This window comes from Amphibalanus amphitrite, unplaced genomic scaffold (genome assembly GCF_019059575.1).
Source record: "Amphibalanus amphitrite isolate SeventyFive unplaced genomic scaffold, NRLGWU_Aamphi_draft 000051F_arrow, whole genome shotgun sequence".
Lineage (NCBI taxonomy): Eukaryota > Metazoa > Arthropoda > Thecostraca > Balanomorpha > Balanidae > Amphibalanus > Amphibalanus amphitrite.
The window spans coordinates 774,909-788,607 of record NW_024881547.1 but is presented as its reverse complement, the minus strand read 5'-3'; the positions used below and the strand labels follow the sequence as shown (position 1 = coordinate 788,607).

Below are 13,699 nucleotides of genomic sequence, written 5' to 3'. Positions count from 1 at the left end.
GTGATCTCCCCTCGGGGCGGAGATTCTCTCGTCGAACCGGAGATCGTTCCAGAGATTCCACTGATGGCGAAGGGCGCCCGTGGAGCGGCACTGACCTTCGATATCTACCGGGACAGTGTCAGGGTCTCTCAGGTCGGTGTCAGGCTCCCGGGTTCGCTCGGATTGTCCGACACGGCTCATAGCTCGGCCCAGATCTGACGCTGGATGACGGTAATCTATGTGTAGGTGTGGGTTGCCACAAGTCGGCACGGACGGATCAGAGGAGCTTAGACGCGATTGTCGCGTGTTGACAGCGCAAATATTTGCCTGCCGCCTCGTTTCGTAAGGCGGCGCGTGACAATGCCGGCCGAGATGTTGGAATCGGGGCTGGAACGTGTGAAGTGTCCTCATGACCTTCCGTCCGATGGTATAGACACCGTATTAGCGGCAAGGTGCCAAATCCGGCTTAGAGAGTCGGAGTGTAGAGTTATCAGGCTAAACCAGTTAGTTAATATGACACTAGGATATCTGGGTGTGTTGGCTCGATGAGTCATAACGAACGGTTGCATGTAGGTGGGCATTTTAAGTTAAACACACCAAATTACATTACATTCCTAGCTCCCAAATCACGTGTCCATTTCAGTTCACGAACAGGTGCCGTTCACCCAGTCAGAGAACTCACCTGGTGAGACGCAGGTCCTCTCACAGTTGACCTGACAGCAGACCTTGTCTCCGGGACAGTCATCGTCTCCTTCACAGAGCAGCCGGAGCTCGGAGCATTCGCCCGTCTCTGCGATAGGGCAGCCGCCTGGCTTGGTGCGCTCTGAGAAAACAAAAAATAAGATGCTATTAGTATTAATCATAAATTTTATATCGCTAATCCAGCTATACCAGTACTCTGAATTGGTTTCAAAAGACGAGTGTTAAAATGATGACGTAGGTTTGCGAATAGAGCCTCGTAAAAAAAGTGGAGAAACCTCAGCCATGTAAAACTATTAAAAAAACATTTGAAGACTTATGGTAAAGCACCCAGCAGGCAATGAAATTAATCATGGGATAAAGCGAGAGCCTTTAGAAATGGGCAAACATTAATCAAGTCCTTAAATTTTGAAATGTAAGTAAGCTCTGTAGTGAGACACTAGCGATTAGAGGTGGCAAAAGGTGAAAATTTTGGGAACCAGACTCGAACCGGACCCGGCTTGACATTTCTGGAACCAGTCAGACCCGGTCTAAGTTGGAATCGGAATCAGTTGGACCCGTTCCCCAAAAGCCAATTAATACAAGCTATTCATATGGGTCCAGACTGGTTCTTTGGGCCGGGTCCTCGAGTCCACATTTTGCCACCTCTACTAGCGATCGATTTCCCTGACGAAGAAGATGTTCAACTCCGCCAATTGAGCTCCTACAGGTGATCGTAAAGCCCGGGGGAGAGCTGAGCAAGACCGCAGATCCGAAAGGCTGTCATCCGAGGTATCCCAATTGAAATGTCTTATGATTAATATCTTTCGGGAAAAAATTGGTTTCAGAAGTGATAAACCAATCACGAACGGGATATGGGGATTGGGCGGGACAAAAAGTATCACGGTGAACGATGAGGGCATTTTCTCCACGTTCTAAAAAGATACGACAAAGAAGATCACACCGTTTCCAATGATTGGTTGTCCAATTTTCTCCCGAAAAGTGTGCGTTATATAAGAAATGGTTAACGAAAAAGGTCGAAACAATAAATTCGCGTAAAGGCGGATACTTGCGGTCAGCGCACGATGACTGGTGTCAAAGATAAGTAATGTTCAACAGGTGTTCTTGGATTATCGTCACCTTGTATAAGACATAAGGAGGACAAGGAGAAGCACAATTAATTGTCGCGATTAAGACGTCACTTTAATTTTAACCGTCTTAAAGCTCTCTTAAAGGGACCATCCCACCTTAACATTAGTTTTGAGTTGAGATAGCCAAGTTTGCGGCCAGGCTCAGAAACCACCATTTATCCTGGTCGCAACCCCCGCAGCTTTATGGTGTTCAAGAAATTTCTTCCCTTTACTTGCAGGGTGGGACCAGCGTAGTCCCTATCTCTTAACCATTAGCGGTTTTTTGATGACGTCAGCAGTCATTTCAACGCCTGCCATTCCTTGAACCCGAGTTTTGCTGACCTTGAGCTCCCTTTTTTATCAACGTGAAATCCGTCGTCGGCGCTGAGAAAGCCTATTGCTTTTCATTTTAATTTGAATATTAGAAGATACCCACCACTGGAACTGACTGATATTATACCAAGGCCGAAAATGATCAAGCTGCCTGCTATATCTGGAGCTTGGTGTTCAACTTCAACATGGAATAAAAAACAAAATATCAAAGCAAACTGGATATGGTACTGCAAGTTAAAGTCCAAAGAAATTTGAAGAGCTGACAATTGACATTAATACTTTTCCTGCAAGGTTTCCATATGGAGATCACACCATGAAGAAATATTTTTGATGTTAACAGTTGAAAGGGGATTGATCTTCCAGTTTTGACGAAAGACGCTGCTGGCTGTCTTTGGAAAAGGATGTCGAAATGAGGTGCAATTGTGCTTGTGAAGTGGTTATAACTGGTCTTTTCACAGTATTAGATTAAATGTGCCATTGCAGCCAAGTGTGTTATCATGTAAGGTAAAATCAAAACTACAATGTTGGTTTTACGAGCATTGAGAAGGCTGGTAGGTAACACCTGCCTGTGCTCGTAAATCATGCTGCCAAAGTATTCTAAATTGATTTTATCATACACTTTTGTTGTCCAGAATGGTTGCACTATTGTTTGGTATCATATTATTCCATGTAAATATGGTAGTGTAAAGTCCGACCAACATGTTACCAGATTTGAAGCTGTTACGTTACCTAAGTACCTGTTTTTTACTGGCGTGGTGAATGTCACCTGGATTTTGTTTTGAGGTGCAGACCTAGTAACTCTGACTACATGGGTTTGAAGCTATTATCTATTCTGTTTTTACTGGCCTGGTGAATGGCGACTGATGTTGTCCGTGGATGGCACTGAAACAAATTTTGAGTGTCATGTACAGTGTTTTAATACAATGCTGAGGGCTGAAAGTTGTCTTGTTTAGAGTGGTGAAAGTTCAGGATATGCCAGCCACCATGGTTGGTCAGAGTTAATGTGTTGCAGTCAGTTCGGCTTCGGTAAGCACACGGATGGGCATACGCATCAAGACCTGCTCTGCCATACTTTCAGCCAATTTTACCTAGGTAAGTCTTTTCTTTTTTTTTCTACCAAAAGCTATGACATTGTGAATTTCAGTGCTGTGGCCTGTGTGTAGCTTTCAGGAAAGCAATTCTAAATAAAGCTCTGATAAAGTGCAAAATCAGCAATGCAGCCCTCTATTACATTTTCTACAACATCTTACTTGTTCCTTGCATGGCGAGAAAAATGCAATGTTATGAATTCGTTTATTCACATAATTTGACAAACATGCAGTTACCTGCTACTATCACTGCACAAAACAGAACAGAAAACATCAGTTGATCAAACACAAGACACAACAGCAGTTTACAACATAGGGCTGCCGAACCTGCTTCCTCCCACCACAGTTGATGCCATTTCCTAGTTTGGCTTGATGTGTCATGTGAGCACTGAATAGCTGCTTTGTCTAATTACAGCTCACTACCATTCAACTTAAACTACTCTCTTTAAAGTAAGAGTGAGAGCGTTCAGTGTTAATAGCAGCTCGACAGACGACAGACAACAAACATCTTGACAAACCAACCAGTATTTGATTTGGCTAATGATTTATGTGCTTGTTGTATCATGGCCAAACTACTTTAACAGCAATAATCCCTGTTTAATCTTGATCTTGCTTTTATTTCCATTTGAACTCAGATCTTGAAACAATCATCTGAAGTGATATCAGATGCTGGCTTCTGTTTCTCTTGAAAGCAAGTTAAAACAACAATGATAAACTAAGGCAGGAGATGTGAGTTGTGGCAGTAGATTTTTGATTCAACATATGTCAACCTTATATTGCTTGACACCTCTGTGACAGACAAACAAATATTTATAGTTTTTTGATAGTTTGGATTCTTGGCTTGATTTAGCAGATCAGCTGTGAACCTTGACTTTGAAATCACATAAATGTCATGGTACCCGAACGAATCCTCGCATGACATTTCTTCGTAGCACAATTTTTCGTTCGCATTTCTTCGTCTACAAATCTTCGTCGGTGCATTTATTTGTCCCTCAATGCTTACTCTTGCATATATTTGCGTTGAAGAAGAAATGTGAGCCGATTTTCATATACCCTGATGCGAGACAAAGCAATGCGATACGAATAAATGCCCTGACGAAGATTTGCAGACGAAGAATTGCGATACGAAGAAATGCCATCAGAAGAATTGCCCTGGAATCCTTTATTGGCCATCATATATTGACCTTGATAAGATAAACGCATCATTCGCGCAATATTTGTCGCACTTTGATACCAAACTATTGCTTCCAAATGCCGACGTAAAGAAAACCTTTATGTGACGTCATAGAAAGAGCGGAGTTCCCAAAAAGTAAACAAAAATAAAAGTCTTATATCTCGAAAACGGGTGAATATTTTCCGGTAAAATTTGGTAGATGTTCATTTTCGCTCTTTGTGATTCACGCTACATCACTTTTATGCCAATTCATTAACTTTTTTGAAGGTGGGAGGGTCCCTTTAAATCTGTCCATGTAAAAGATATGAGACACATAATAAGGATCAATAGCGACATTTCTTCCCTCTTTTCTTTCTCACATTCCTGCAAAATATCTGGTGACTGAGTGACTTGCATAACCAGATTGTTTCAAAGGAAATGAACATGAAGGTAAGATCTAGGCACACATTTATGGTGGGGTTTTATTTTCTATGAATGGACACGAGGAAAGATGGGCATGAAAGCATGTGCAGCTTAACATCTCGAGAGCAAAGGATGTATCCTCAGCACACCACACAAAACTCAGCAACATCACTGTTATGGGTAAGAGTTATTTAAGCACACTGTAGTGCATCTCGCACCGGCATTTGACGACGCGATTAACAACGGCTCCAACACAACCAAAATACTCTTCTTTTTAAAGTTCTGAGTCATTAAACACCTGGCTACGTGAGCCATTACAGTAAATTGGACGCAGCAATAGCGTAATGCAGTGTTCGTGGGACTTACATGACCCAAAACGCCACTATCCCGCAAAATGACGTAGTCGTGACTCGTGCAGATGGTATTAGGCCACTACCCATGCACGCATCTCCGCCCATAGGGAAAGGGCCAGCAAGCGCTCGTAAAGAGCTTGATTGAAAATAATTAAGAAAGGCAATACAAAAGGACAAATACAACTGGGATGGTGAAAGGATAAATAAATCCGAATAGTTGATGTCCATTGAAGGAATTACGAAGCAGCCTATTCGAAAGGCTTCATGGTACAAAATAAAGCACAATTCTATGAAGCATAAATTGTTACAACTGCATTAATGCACTACTTAGGTAATCCGTCATTCACAATTCATCCAATTTATTACAGCTTCCCTTCGACTGCCTCTATTTGGTATCACTGGATCTTCGATGGGCCCACCCGCCCGTCTCAGATCTACACTGAAAACAATTTCACCCAAAACTGGCGAGTAAGCCGGTGCCTCGCGGGTACCCCTATCCGCTACCATTTTTAACCACCCTCTCAGGAGTCAATTTAGGACATTACACTTTCGCAATTCACTCTGGAGAGTAGTAACCCTCCACGACTATTCGCGCACCAGTGGCTCGCGACCCCTCCATCGAAAGGTATTCATCGACGCCTACCTGGCAGCAGCGTCCCACAAACCCCTAGGAGATGGGGTTACCCTCCACGCCTACCCTTCGCCGACCAAGTCACGAGGGCCAAAAAAACTCCCACGCTTGACCATATTTGCGGGAAAATATCTATATTATAGCAATCTCACACCTAGAAAACATCGGTGAGAAAGTTTCACATCGGTGGGAAAGGTCAAATCGAATTCCCATAGAAATTTCGACATAACTCAGTCACCGGCAGCCGTGCAGACCGCCCGAACTCAAGAAGATGTGTCGCCGCTGCTTTCGTGACCTATATAAGAATCTAAATGGTTTCCCTTAGTAGTTTCGGAGGAAAAAGCGTTGCCAATCGTCCCGTGATGAATATTGCAGAGGTTTTAAAGGTGCCCCCTAACAATTGTACTTTTGCCCTTACTTGAAAACCGCCAAACAATGTGCCAATATATCATTGGTTCAAAAAAAGTTAAAAAATTGTTGTAATTCAAAAATGTATGAGACAACGCCATCTAGTTGTAACAGTAGATCCAACTCCTTCAGGGCAGGTTATGTAAAGGTTCGCCATCCACGGATACGCGTTTACGATACATCGAGTAGTGCCAACTCGTTCAGTGAGGGCTGTGCCAATGACTCGACACCCGCGGGGACAATATCCGGTGCTGGGTAGCTACCTTACTGCAGACTGTGGGTACAGTGCATATTTACGAGTAATAAGGCAGGCAAGTCTGCTTACCCTCTAGCTAGAATCTGGACATGGCGAGTTAATGCACATATACCACCCGCAGAGCAACGCTTAATTCGCCAGCTTCGGGTGAAATTGTTTTCAGTGTACCGTGAGCCATCCCCTAACGGACTACAGTGCAGAAATCCGCCAGGCCGGCGCCACGTTCCAGCCACCGAGCGTTGCACTGCACGATCAGGATCGGGTGATATCACTACCCCGTGTCAACAGACCACAGAAGGCGAATCTGACACCTTCTTGACGGATGGATCCGGCAGGCGCCTCGCGCTGCGGTCGGTGCTCTGCCCGAGCGGCCAGTGACGTCACTACTCCTCTCCCTCCGCTCTCGCCAAGGAGTGAGAGTGACCAGCGCGACCCGGTGACATCCAAAACTCGTCGGTTGGCTCGAATGGCATGCGGGTCATTGTGAATCACATGTGGCTCGTGCCAGTCTCACGCGCGAGGAGAGATTCGAGCGTACCGCCTGACGCGGCGCCGGCCGGCGCTGAAGAATTGTCTGCAGGTGGAAAGCTGTTTAGAGGAATGCTGCAGTGCAGCATTGCTCTATTGACGCTTAAGGAAGACGATGTTGTCGAGTTGGATCGTAAAACACCGTTGCTCATGTCGTAAAGATACAAAAATGGTGAACATTTCAGAAGCTTCATAACGCATTGAGACTTGGTTTCCAATAGCTCGACTCAAAAATGCGAGTGCGCAGCCCTTCGCCACATAGTGTGGTGCCGGGTGCATGATTCGGCACGATTCATTGGCACAAAGCTGAAGGGAGAATTTGGGCTTAGTTAACAGCCCTGACTCCTAATCCTTGTTATGGGCGGTCCGCTGCCCAAGTGGCCACCGCACGCACTGCCGCCGGCTAGTTGTCGCCGCTATTTGCCGTGGGCGATGCAAGCCAGCCAAACTGCCCGGCAATCGGGTACAATTACCACCGTGATGCGGGTTGCAGCCGGCTCAGTGCATCTGCGTCATTAAAGCGCTGATTAACACGATTTTCAGTCCATCTGACAGAGCATATTAGAGCCGCCGATTATACCGTGGACGGGTCAGGGTGCTTAGCAAGGTCGCGGCTCTACGGCCGCACGGGACGGGTACCTACTCTACGACCAGCAGCCCAGCAGAAGTCTGCAGTATTGCGCAAATTAATGTTAAATATTCCTTTGAGGGTGGTTAGGTATTACTTATTATCGAGGAAAGTCTATTTAGATTTCACTGTCACACGCTTATAACAGAAGGCACATTCTGTATGGTCCTGTTATCGGTCGATAAATAAAGCATATGCCCCTCCGATACCAACGAGCGTAGCTACAAATGTAATTCACAATATATCCTCAGACCTCAAATAACAGCCCTTCAAGTGGTTTCAGAATGATGACTATATATGATAATATCCTACGAGCTAAATAGTCATATTAATATCTCAAACGTTTACGATATCTACCTAAAATATCATTTACCTGCCTGTTTTACAACAGACGTTTTTTGCCGTATTCACATAGTACAATTTTATGATGTAAAAGTAAGAGCAACGATGCTCGTATGCTGCAAAGTACTCGTATGCTGCAACGATCAATACAGTTGGAGTGAACTCCACCATTTCGTCATTCTGAGCTAAAAAACACCACACTCCATTCTATTACTCCATAACAACGCGGGACATGCATATTCATATCCATGTGGCTCCAGCATAGCCATGACCTAACGGAAATCATTTACTCAAGCATGTGAAATCACGGTAAGATTCGCCATATCAAGCCGTAAAACGTTTCAATGCATCGCGTTCGAATCTCGTTCCGAGCGGTCACGGCATTTTGACCGATAAATGTGCGCTAGCACAGCCCGTGACCCGCTGACCTGACCTGACCTACAGACGCTTGGGCGGAGTATGTTAAGATTTAGTTAGGTCTCGCCGAGTACGCACAAATCGTGACGTTCTGAGCGGCAATCGTGTGCAGTTCTGTCGCCAAGCACAAAATGAGTTATCGACGGTCAATTAAAAGGATGAACATAGATGTTGATGTCCGATTTTATCGTCAGGTCTCAAGCATCCGCAATTTCAGTGAGTTATCCATTAAGCGTTCTCAGTAGAACGTGTGTTCTGAAGATAACGACTTTCAAAAGCACCACTTCGTGTTCGGTAACTTACCGAAACAAGCATTGTCATCAAACTGCCGTTAAACTTATCATAGCAGAACATGTGCAACAATCGATTCGACATGTTTATCATCCAGGTAAATCAGCTAACGCTATGACAAGGCGATGCCATCGTGATGACAAATTGTGTATTATCAACTTCACCCAACGTAATGCTCCGGTTACACACAGTAAATGGATAACCTTGAATCATGCTCTGCAAGTAGATTGCAGGGACACCGGATGACCATTTTAATTGTTAAGTAGCGTTTAGAAAGCACAGGAAGGAAAGGGCGACCCCAACTGCCCGCTGGGGCCACGAGAAAGTCGTCCTTGCACCCGCTCCGTATGGTGAATAGGCAGTCGACATGAGCCCATACATCACATGGCTGGGTCAAGGCAGCCTACTGTGCCATGGCATTGTCATGGTGGTCTGGCCATTGTCACCCTGACTTTAGGGGATCATCTAGAAAACCTGCCATTTTATGAATCAGCACAAATGCGCTAACGCTGGTGGCCTCTATAGAATATCCTTTCATTCATTTAAGGCCGTTAGCAAATAAGGAAATAAATACACGCTCTCCTAAAACTCAGCGAAACATACCGCACATACATAGAAATAAGCTCCCAACGTAATAATTAGATTAGGTAAATTGTGAAACACAGTGATCAAGGTCGTATGTGACCGAAAGCTTTGTGTATTTAAAAGTAATTTTAAAATAAATATCGGTTGGTAATCTTGAGTTTCTTGAGTTGTCGTTATCCAAATGCCTACTAAACTGGTCATCATTCCGCAAACACTTAGCCCTGATAAACGGTAGCCCTAATGAAACGACATGCGAGTCGTGCTCGTACAACTTTTGTCACAACAAAGGTGTTGTGAACATGAATTCCCACACATTAACACCCGCCAGACACATGCAGGCTTTGTGTAACAGCCGAGAGGGACACGAAGGTAGGGACTCGTGTTTATATGCTAACCGCCTATTGTCCTGGTCGAGACAAGCGGTTTGATGGAGAAAGGATCATGATACAGTAGCGGCGGAACACCTTCAATTAAGGGGGGCGCTGCCGACTTTTGGTCCCATTCTTTCCATGTGACGCCCATAGGGGTAATGTTAAAATGCTAAAATCAAAGGGGGCACGGTGCCCCGGTGCCCTCCCCGTTCTGCCGCCTATGCCATGGTAAACATTGAAGTACTCACATCTGATATTTTGGAAATTGGAACAAATATGATAAAGCATGATGATTGCTTCTAACAAAGGTCCACTTTACTCGATGCTGTGTATTACTTATCATGAACATAATTGCGAATACTTAATCGCCCATGAACAAATATGTGGTTTTGAGTAACGTCTGTCGCACGTTGATATTGAAAGGTGCGAATGTTTTCTTTAAAAAGGGAATGAGTCAATAGCCGCGTTTACATAGGGTTAGTTTCCAGATAGTGGAATTCCGATACCGAGACATTTATTCCACTAACGACTTAACGAGACATTTCAGGCACATTCCGCTGGTTCTGACGACTTATGCGGCCTTCTGGCCGGATAGGTCGTCAGAACTAGCGGATTGTGCCTGAAATGTCTCGTTAGTGGAATAAATGTCTCGGTATCGGAATTCCACTATCTGGCAACTAGCCCTATGTAAACGCGGCTAATAAGAGAGGTTCCAGACGGGACATAACTCCGCAGTTAAATAGCTCATCTTATGCCTTTTGCCCTTTATCTCCCCATTTCTGTCTTATTCCGATGCATCTTCGCTGCCGGTGTCACCTCACCTATGCAGTCGGGCTGGCCCGAGTCGACTCTGACGATGCACGTGGCGTTTCCCGGGCAGAGTTGTTCGGCGCACGGAAGAGCCAGCGGCGAATCCGGCGCACCGACGACGGTCGTCGGCGCCGACGCGACAAACAGCGTCAGGAGAACGCCGACCGCCGCGCGCCGCAGCTCGCCTCTGCGGCAGGAGCGGCGCGGCGGTCCCGTATCTGCCACCATTGCGGCGCGGCGCGGCGGGCGTGAGTCGCGGCGCGTGGGTTGGGTCGGGGATGTCTCCGGCGCCGAGTGCTGAGAGTGCTGAGCTCTGAGCCGGATCCGCGGAGCTGCCGGCGCACTCCTCTCGCTCCCAGAGACGGGCACCGTTTGAGCCCCCCGAGCGTCGCCGCTCCGTCCCCGGCTTACGGCAGACGAGGCCTTGGCGGGCCCCGCCGGTCGGCCCGGGGCAGCCAGGGGATCACGGGCTCTAGGGGAGTGCTGCAGGGTTCAGCAGTGACATTAAACCGCGTAACGAGGGGGATCGACCCGCCATCGGCAATTGATGGCTTCATCAGGGAGACTCGGCTCAGGCTAGATGTTAAGTGGGATCTTTTCAGATCTATCCACTTTGCGAAGGCGGTCAGGTTTGGCAATCACTTTATATTTGGATTGTATCAACAGAACAGGCGTATGAATATGTGTCACCAATGACTTATTTTTTTTCAAGTTTGACATGCTCTAAATAATATATAAATAAATACAACTTAAGTTGGCTGCAATTTTTTCCCACCTGTAAACATCAGATAGTAGCAGAGGAAACATATTACTTGACCTTTTTTCTTGTCATGATAATGAAGATAATTTAGGTTGATTGTGAATCGATTTCAAATGTATCTCTAGGTACATACATATCACTATCTGCAGTAAAACAGGCATTTCTTATTCCCAAAATGCCATCAGATTATTATTAGGTAATTCTTTTTGTCAAGTACCGTTCTGATCAATACCGACGTCAATGAAAACGCATTGTCGAATAATGAATTATTCCGTACTTCATGATATCCAACTAAACAAAAAATACATCACAGAAAGCAAACGCTTAATGAAATATTTTTTTTAAATGGCATGCAAGCAAGAGCAATTTTCTGTATAGGGCAAATATTAAAACATATCCATTAAAAAGAAGTACAACTTTTTACCACTAGCATTCATGCCTAACGTACTTATCGCAGTCCAGGTAACTCCCAGATGTTAAAAAATGCACGATAATGGATCTGGAGGAAAAACTTCAGGACTGCTCAATTTCTAAAACGTCTAAGACGTCAGCTTTAAAAGGTGCTACATTTGCACCTGTGCTGGGAACATTTCTTTTTCAAAGAACCATTAATATAGATCAAGCTCAAATCGACCCAGCTGTACAGCCATCGCGAGTAACTAAACGTACAGATGGCCGAAGCCTGATTCTTAGAACATAATTCTCCCGTCGTGTTTCACATTTCTGAGAAAAATATTATGCTTTGCGGTGCGTGATGACACTGATCACTGTGTATTTCAACTCTTTCGATATCACGAGAACATTCCACAAGGTTAAGGAGGCATCAATGCCAGATTTAATTAATACTCGGCTATCTGAAAGCACATAAAACCAAAGTGGGAATAGGCCAGCTTGATATATAATGTAGTACAAGTACCTACATAGGTATGATATGCGGTGCTTGGTAAAGGCAGTTTTGTGACGTTAACTCATGCCATGCTGGGGGGGGGAGGGTTGAACATGCCTTCATTTTTTTGGTACAACTTATCATACATCTTTTCTGCACATGTTGGAAAATTTCAGACCAAGGTCACTCAAGGTCAGGTCGCCAGGTCACTTTAAGTGACCTTACATCATAAAAAAGTTCCAATGTTTGCCATAGCTACACCGACTGACTGATTTGAAACTTTCAGCAATTGATAAGAGCAACAGTATGCACAAAGGGTTTATCTCGGAATTTTGATAGCGGTGAACTAAGGTCAGGTTAATTTTGCGACATCCCACAATTTCAAGTCATCGGAAGAAAATTGATGATGTGTTCAGCTCAACCTTACGGATCGACTGATATGCAACATGAACTTTTTCGGTCAGGTCATAACCTTGACCTGAGGTCAAAGTTTCAAGTTGACCTTTCAAGGTCAACTTATAGTTTATTCGATGCGTCTTGACGAAAGGAACACGATGCTGTGGTAACATTGAGCTCGTGCAAGATTTGAGTCAAACGTTATTGCAAGGAACTGTTTCCGCAAAAACCGTCTATTTCGAGTTGTTTGCCACCCTTCAGACAAAAACGTTGACCTTGCGTTAACGGTTCCTCAGAAAATACTCAGAAAGAGCGTTAATAGGGCTATCAAATGCGCTTTTTCCGGGGTGCTGTCCTATGATGTCCTACGATAAAGAGAGAACGTTGTTGGAAAGAACGGTCAATTTCGGTTCGTTACGCGCCGCGCGCGGACACTGGGCCGGCTGGATCACACTAGCGCCGCCTATCGGTAAATTACGGCTACGGTACGCAACTACCGAACCATTTGTTACATTTAGGCGGAAATTGCACAAACTGGACCAAAACTTGATAATGCACCACCAGGGCAAAAAACTACAAGGAATTGCGCGTTTGTTGATGCCTCATTCGACTATTTTGATGCATTTTTAGATGCGTCATTTTCGACCTCAAAAATGCGCATTTTGTAAAAAAAAAAATCATGCAATCTGACATTTGTATGCATATAACAGATTAGCAGTGTCCAAACTTGAAAATGCACCACCAGTACGATGACTTCAATGAACTGCGCGTTTGTTGATGCGTCATTCAACTATTTTGATGCATTTTTAGATGCGTCATTTTCGATCTCAACAATTTGACAAGTCGTAAAAAGCATGCAATCTAACATTTATATGCCAATAACATACTAACAGTACTCAAACTTGAAAATGCACCACCAGTGCAGATAACTACAATGAATTGCGCGTTTGTTGATGCCTCATTCAACTATTTTGATGCATTTTTGATGCGTCATTTTCGACCTAAAAATGCGCACTGTGTAAACAAAAATCATGCATTCTGACATTTGTATGCAAATAACAGATTAGCAGTGCCCAAACTTGAAAATGCACCACCAATGCTGAATACTACAAGGCATCGCGCGTTTTTTATGCCTAGTTCACCTATTTTGATGCATTTTTAGATCCGTCATTTTCGACCTCAACAATTTGACAAGTCGTAAAAATCATGCAATCTGACAATTATATTTATGATCAAATTAGGTGGCTGAACAG

At 44.5% G+C, this 13,699-nt stretch overlaps 1 protein-coding gene across 1 annotated transcript in view; it reads right to left on the bottom strand.

The window, feature by feature from the left end:
- The window catches only part of LOC122377804 (neurogenic locus notch homolog protein 2-like), a 63,927-nt gene that overhangs the window by 49,422 nt on the left and 806 nt on the right, over window positions 1-13,699 (bottom strand). The window contains exons 2-3 of the mRNA XM_043358233.1: window positions 10,416-10,591; window positions 662-802 (exon numbers count right to left, since the gene is read on the bottom strand). Coding sequence (XP_043214168.1) covers window positions 662-802; window positions 10,416-10,591 — 317 coding nt within the window. The remainder of the gene's footprint in view (window positions 1-661; window positions 803-10,415; window positions 10,592-13,699) is intronic.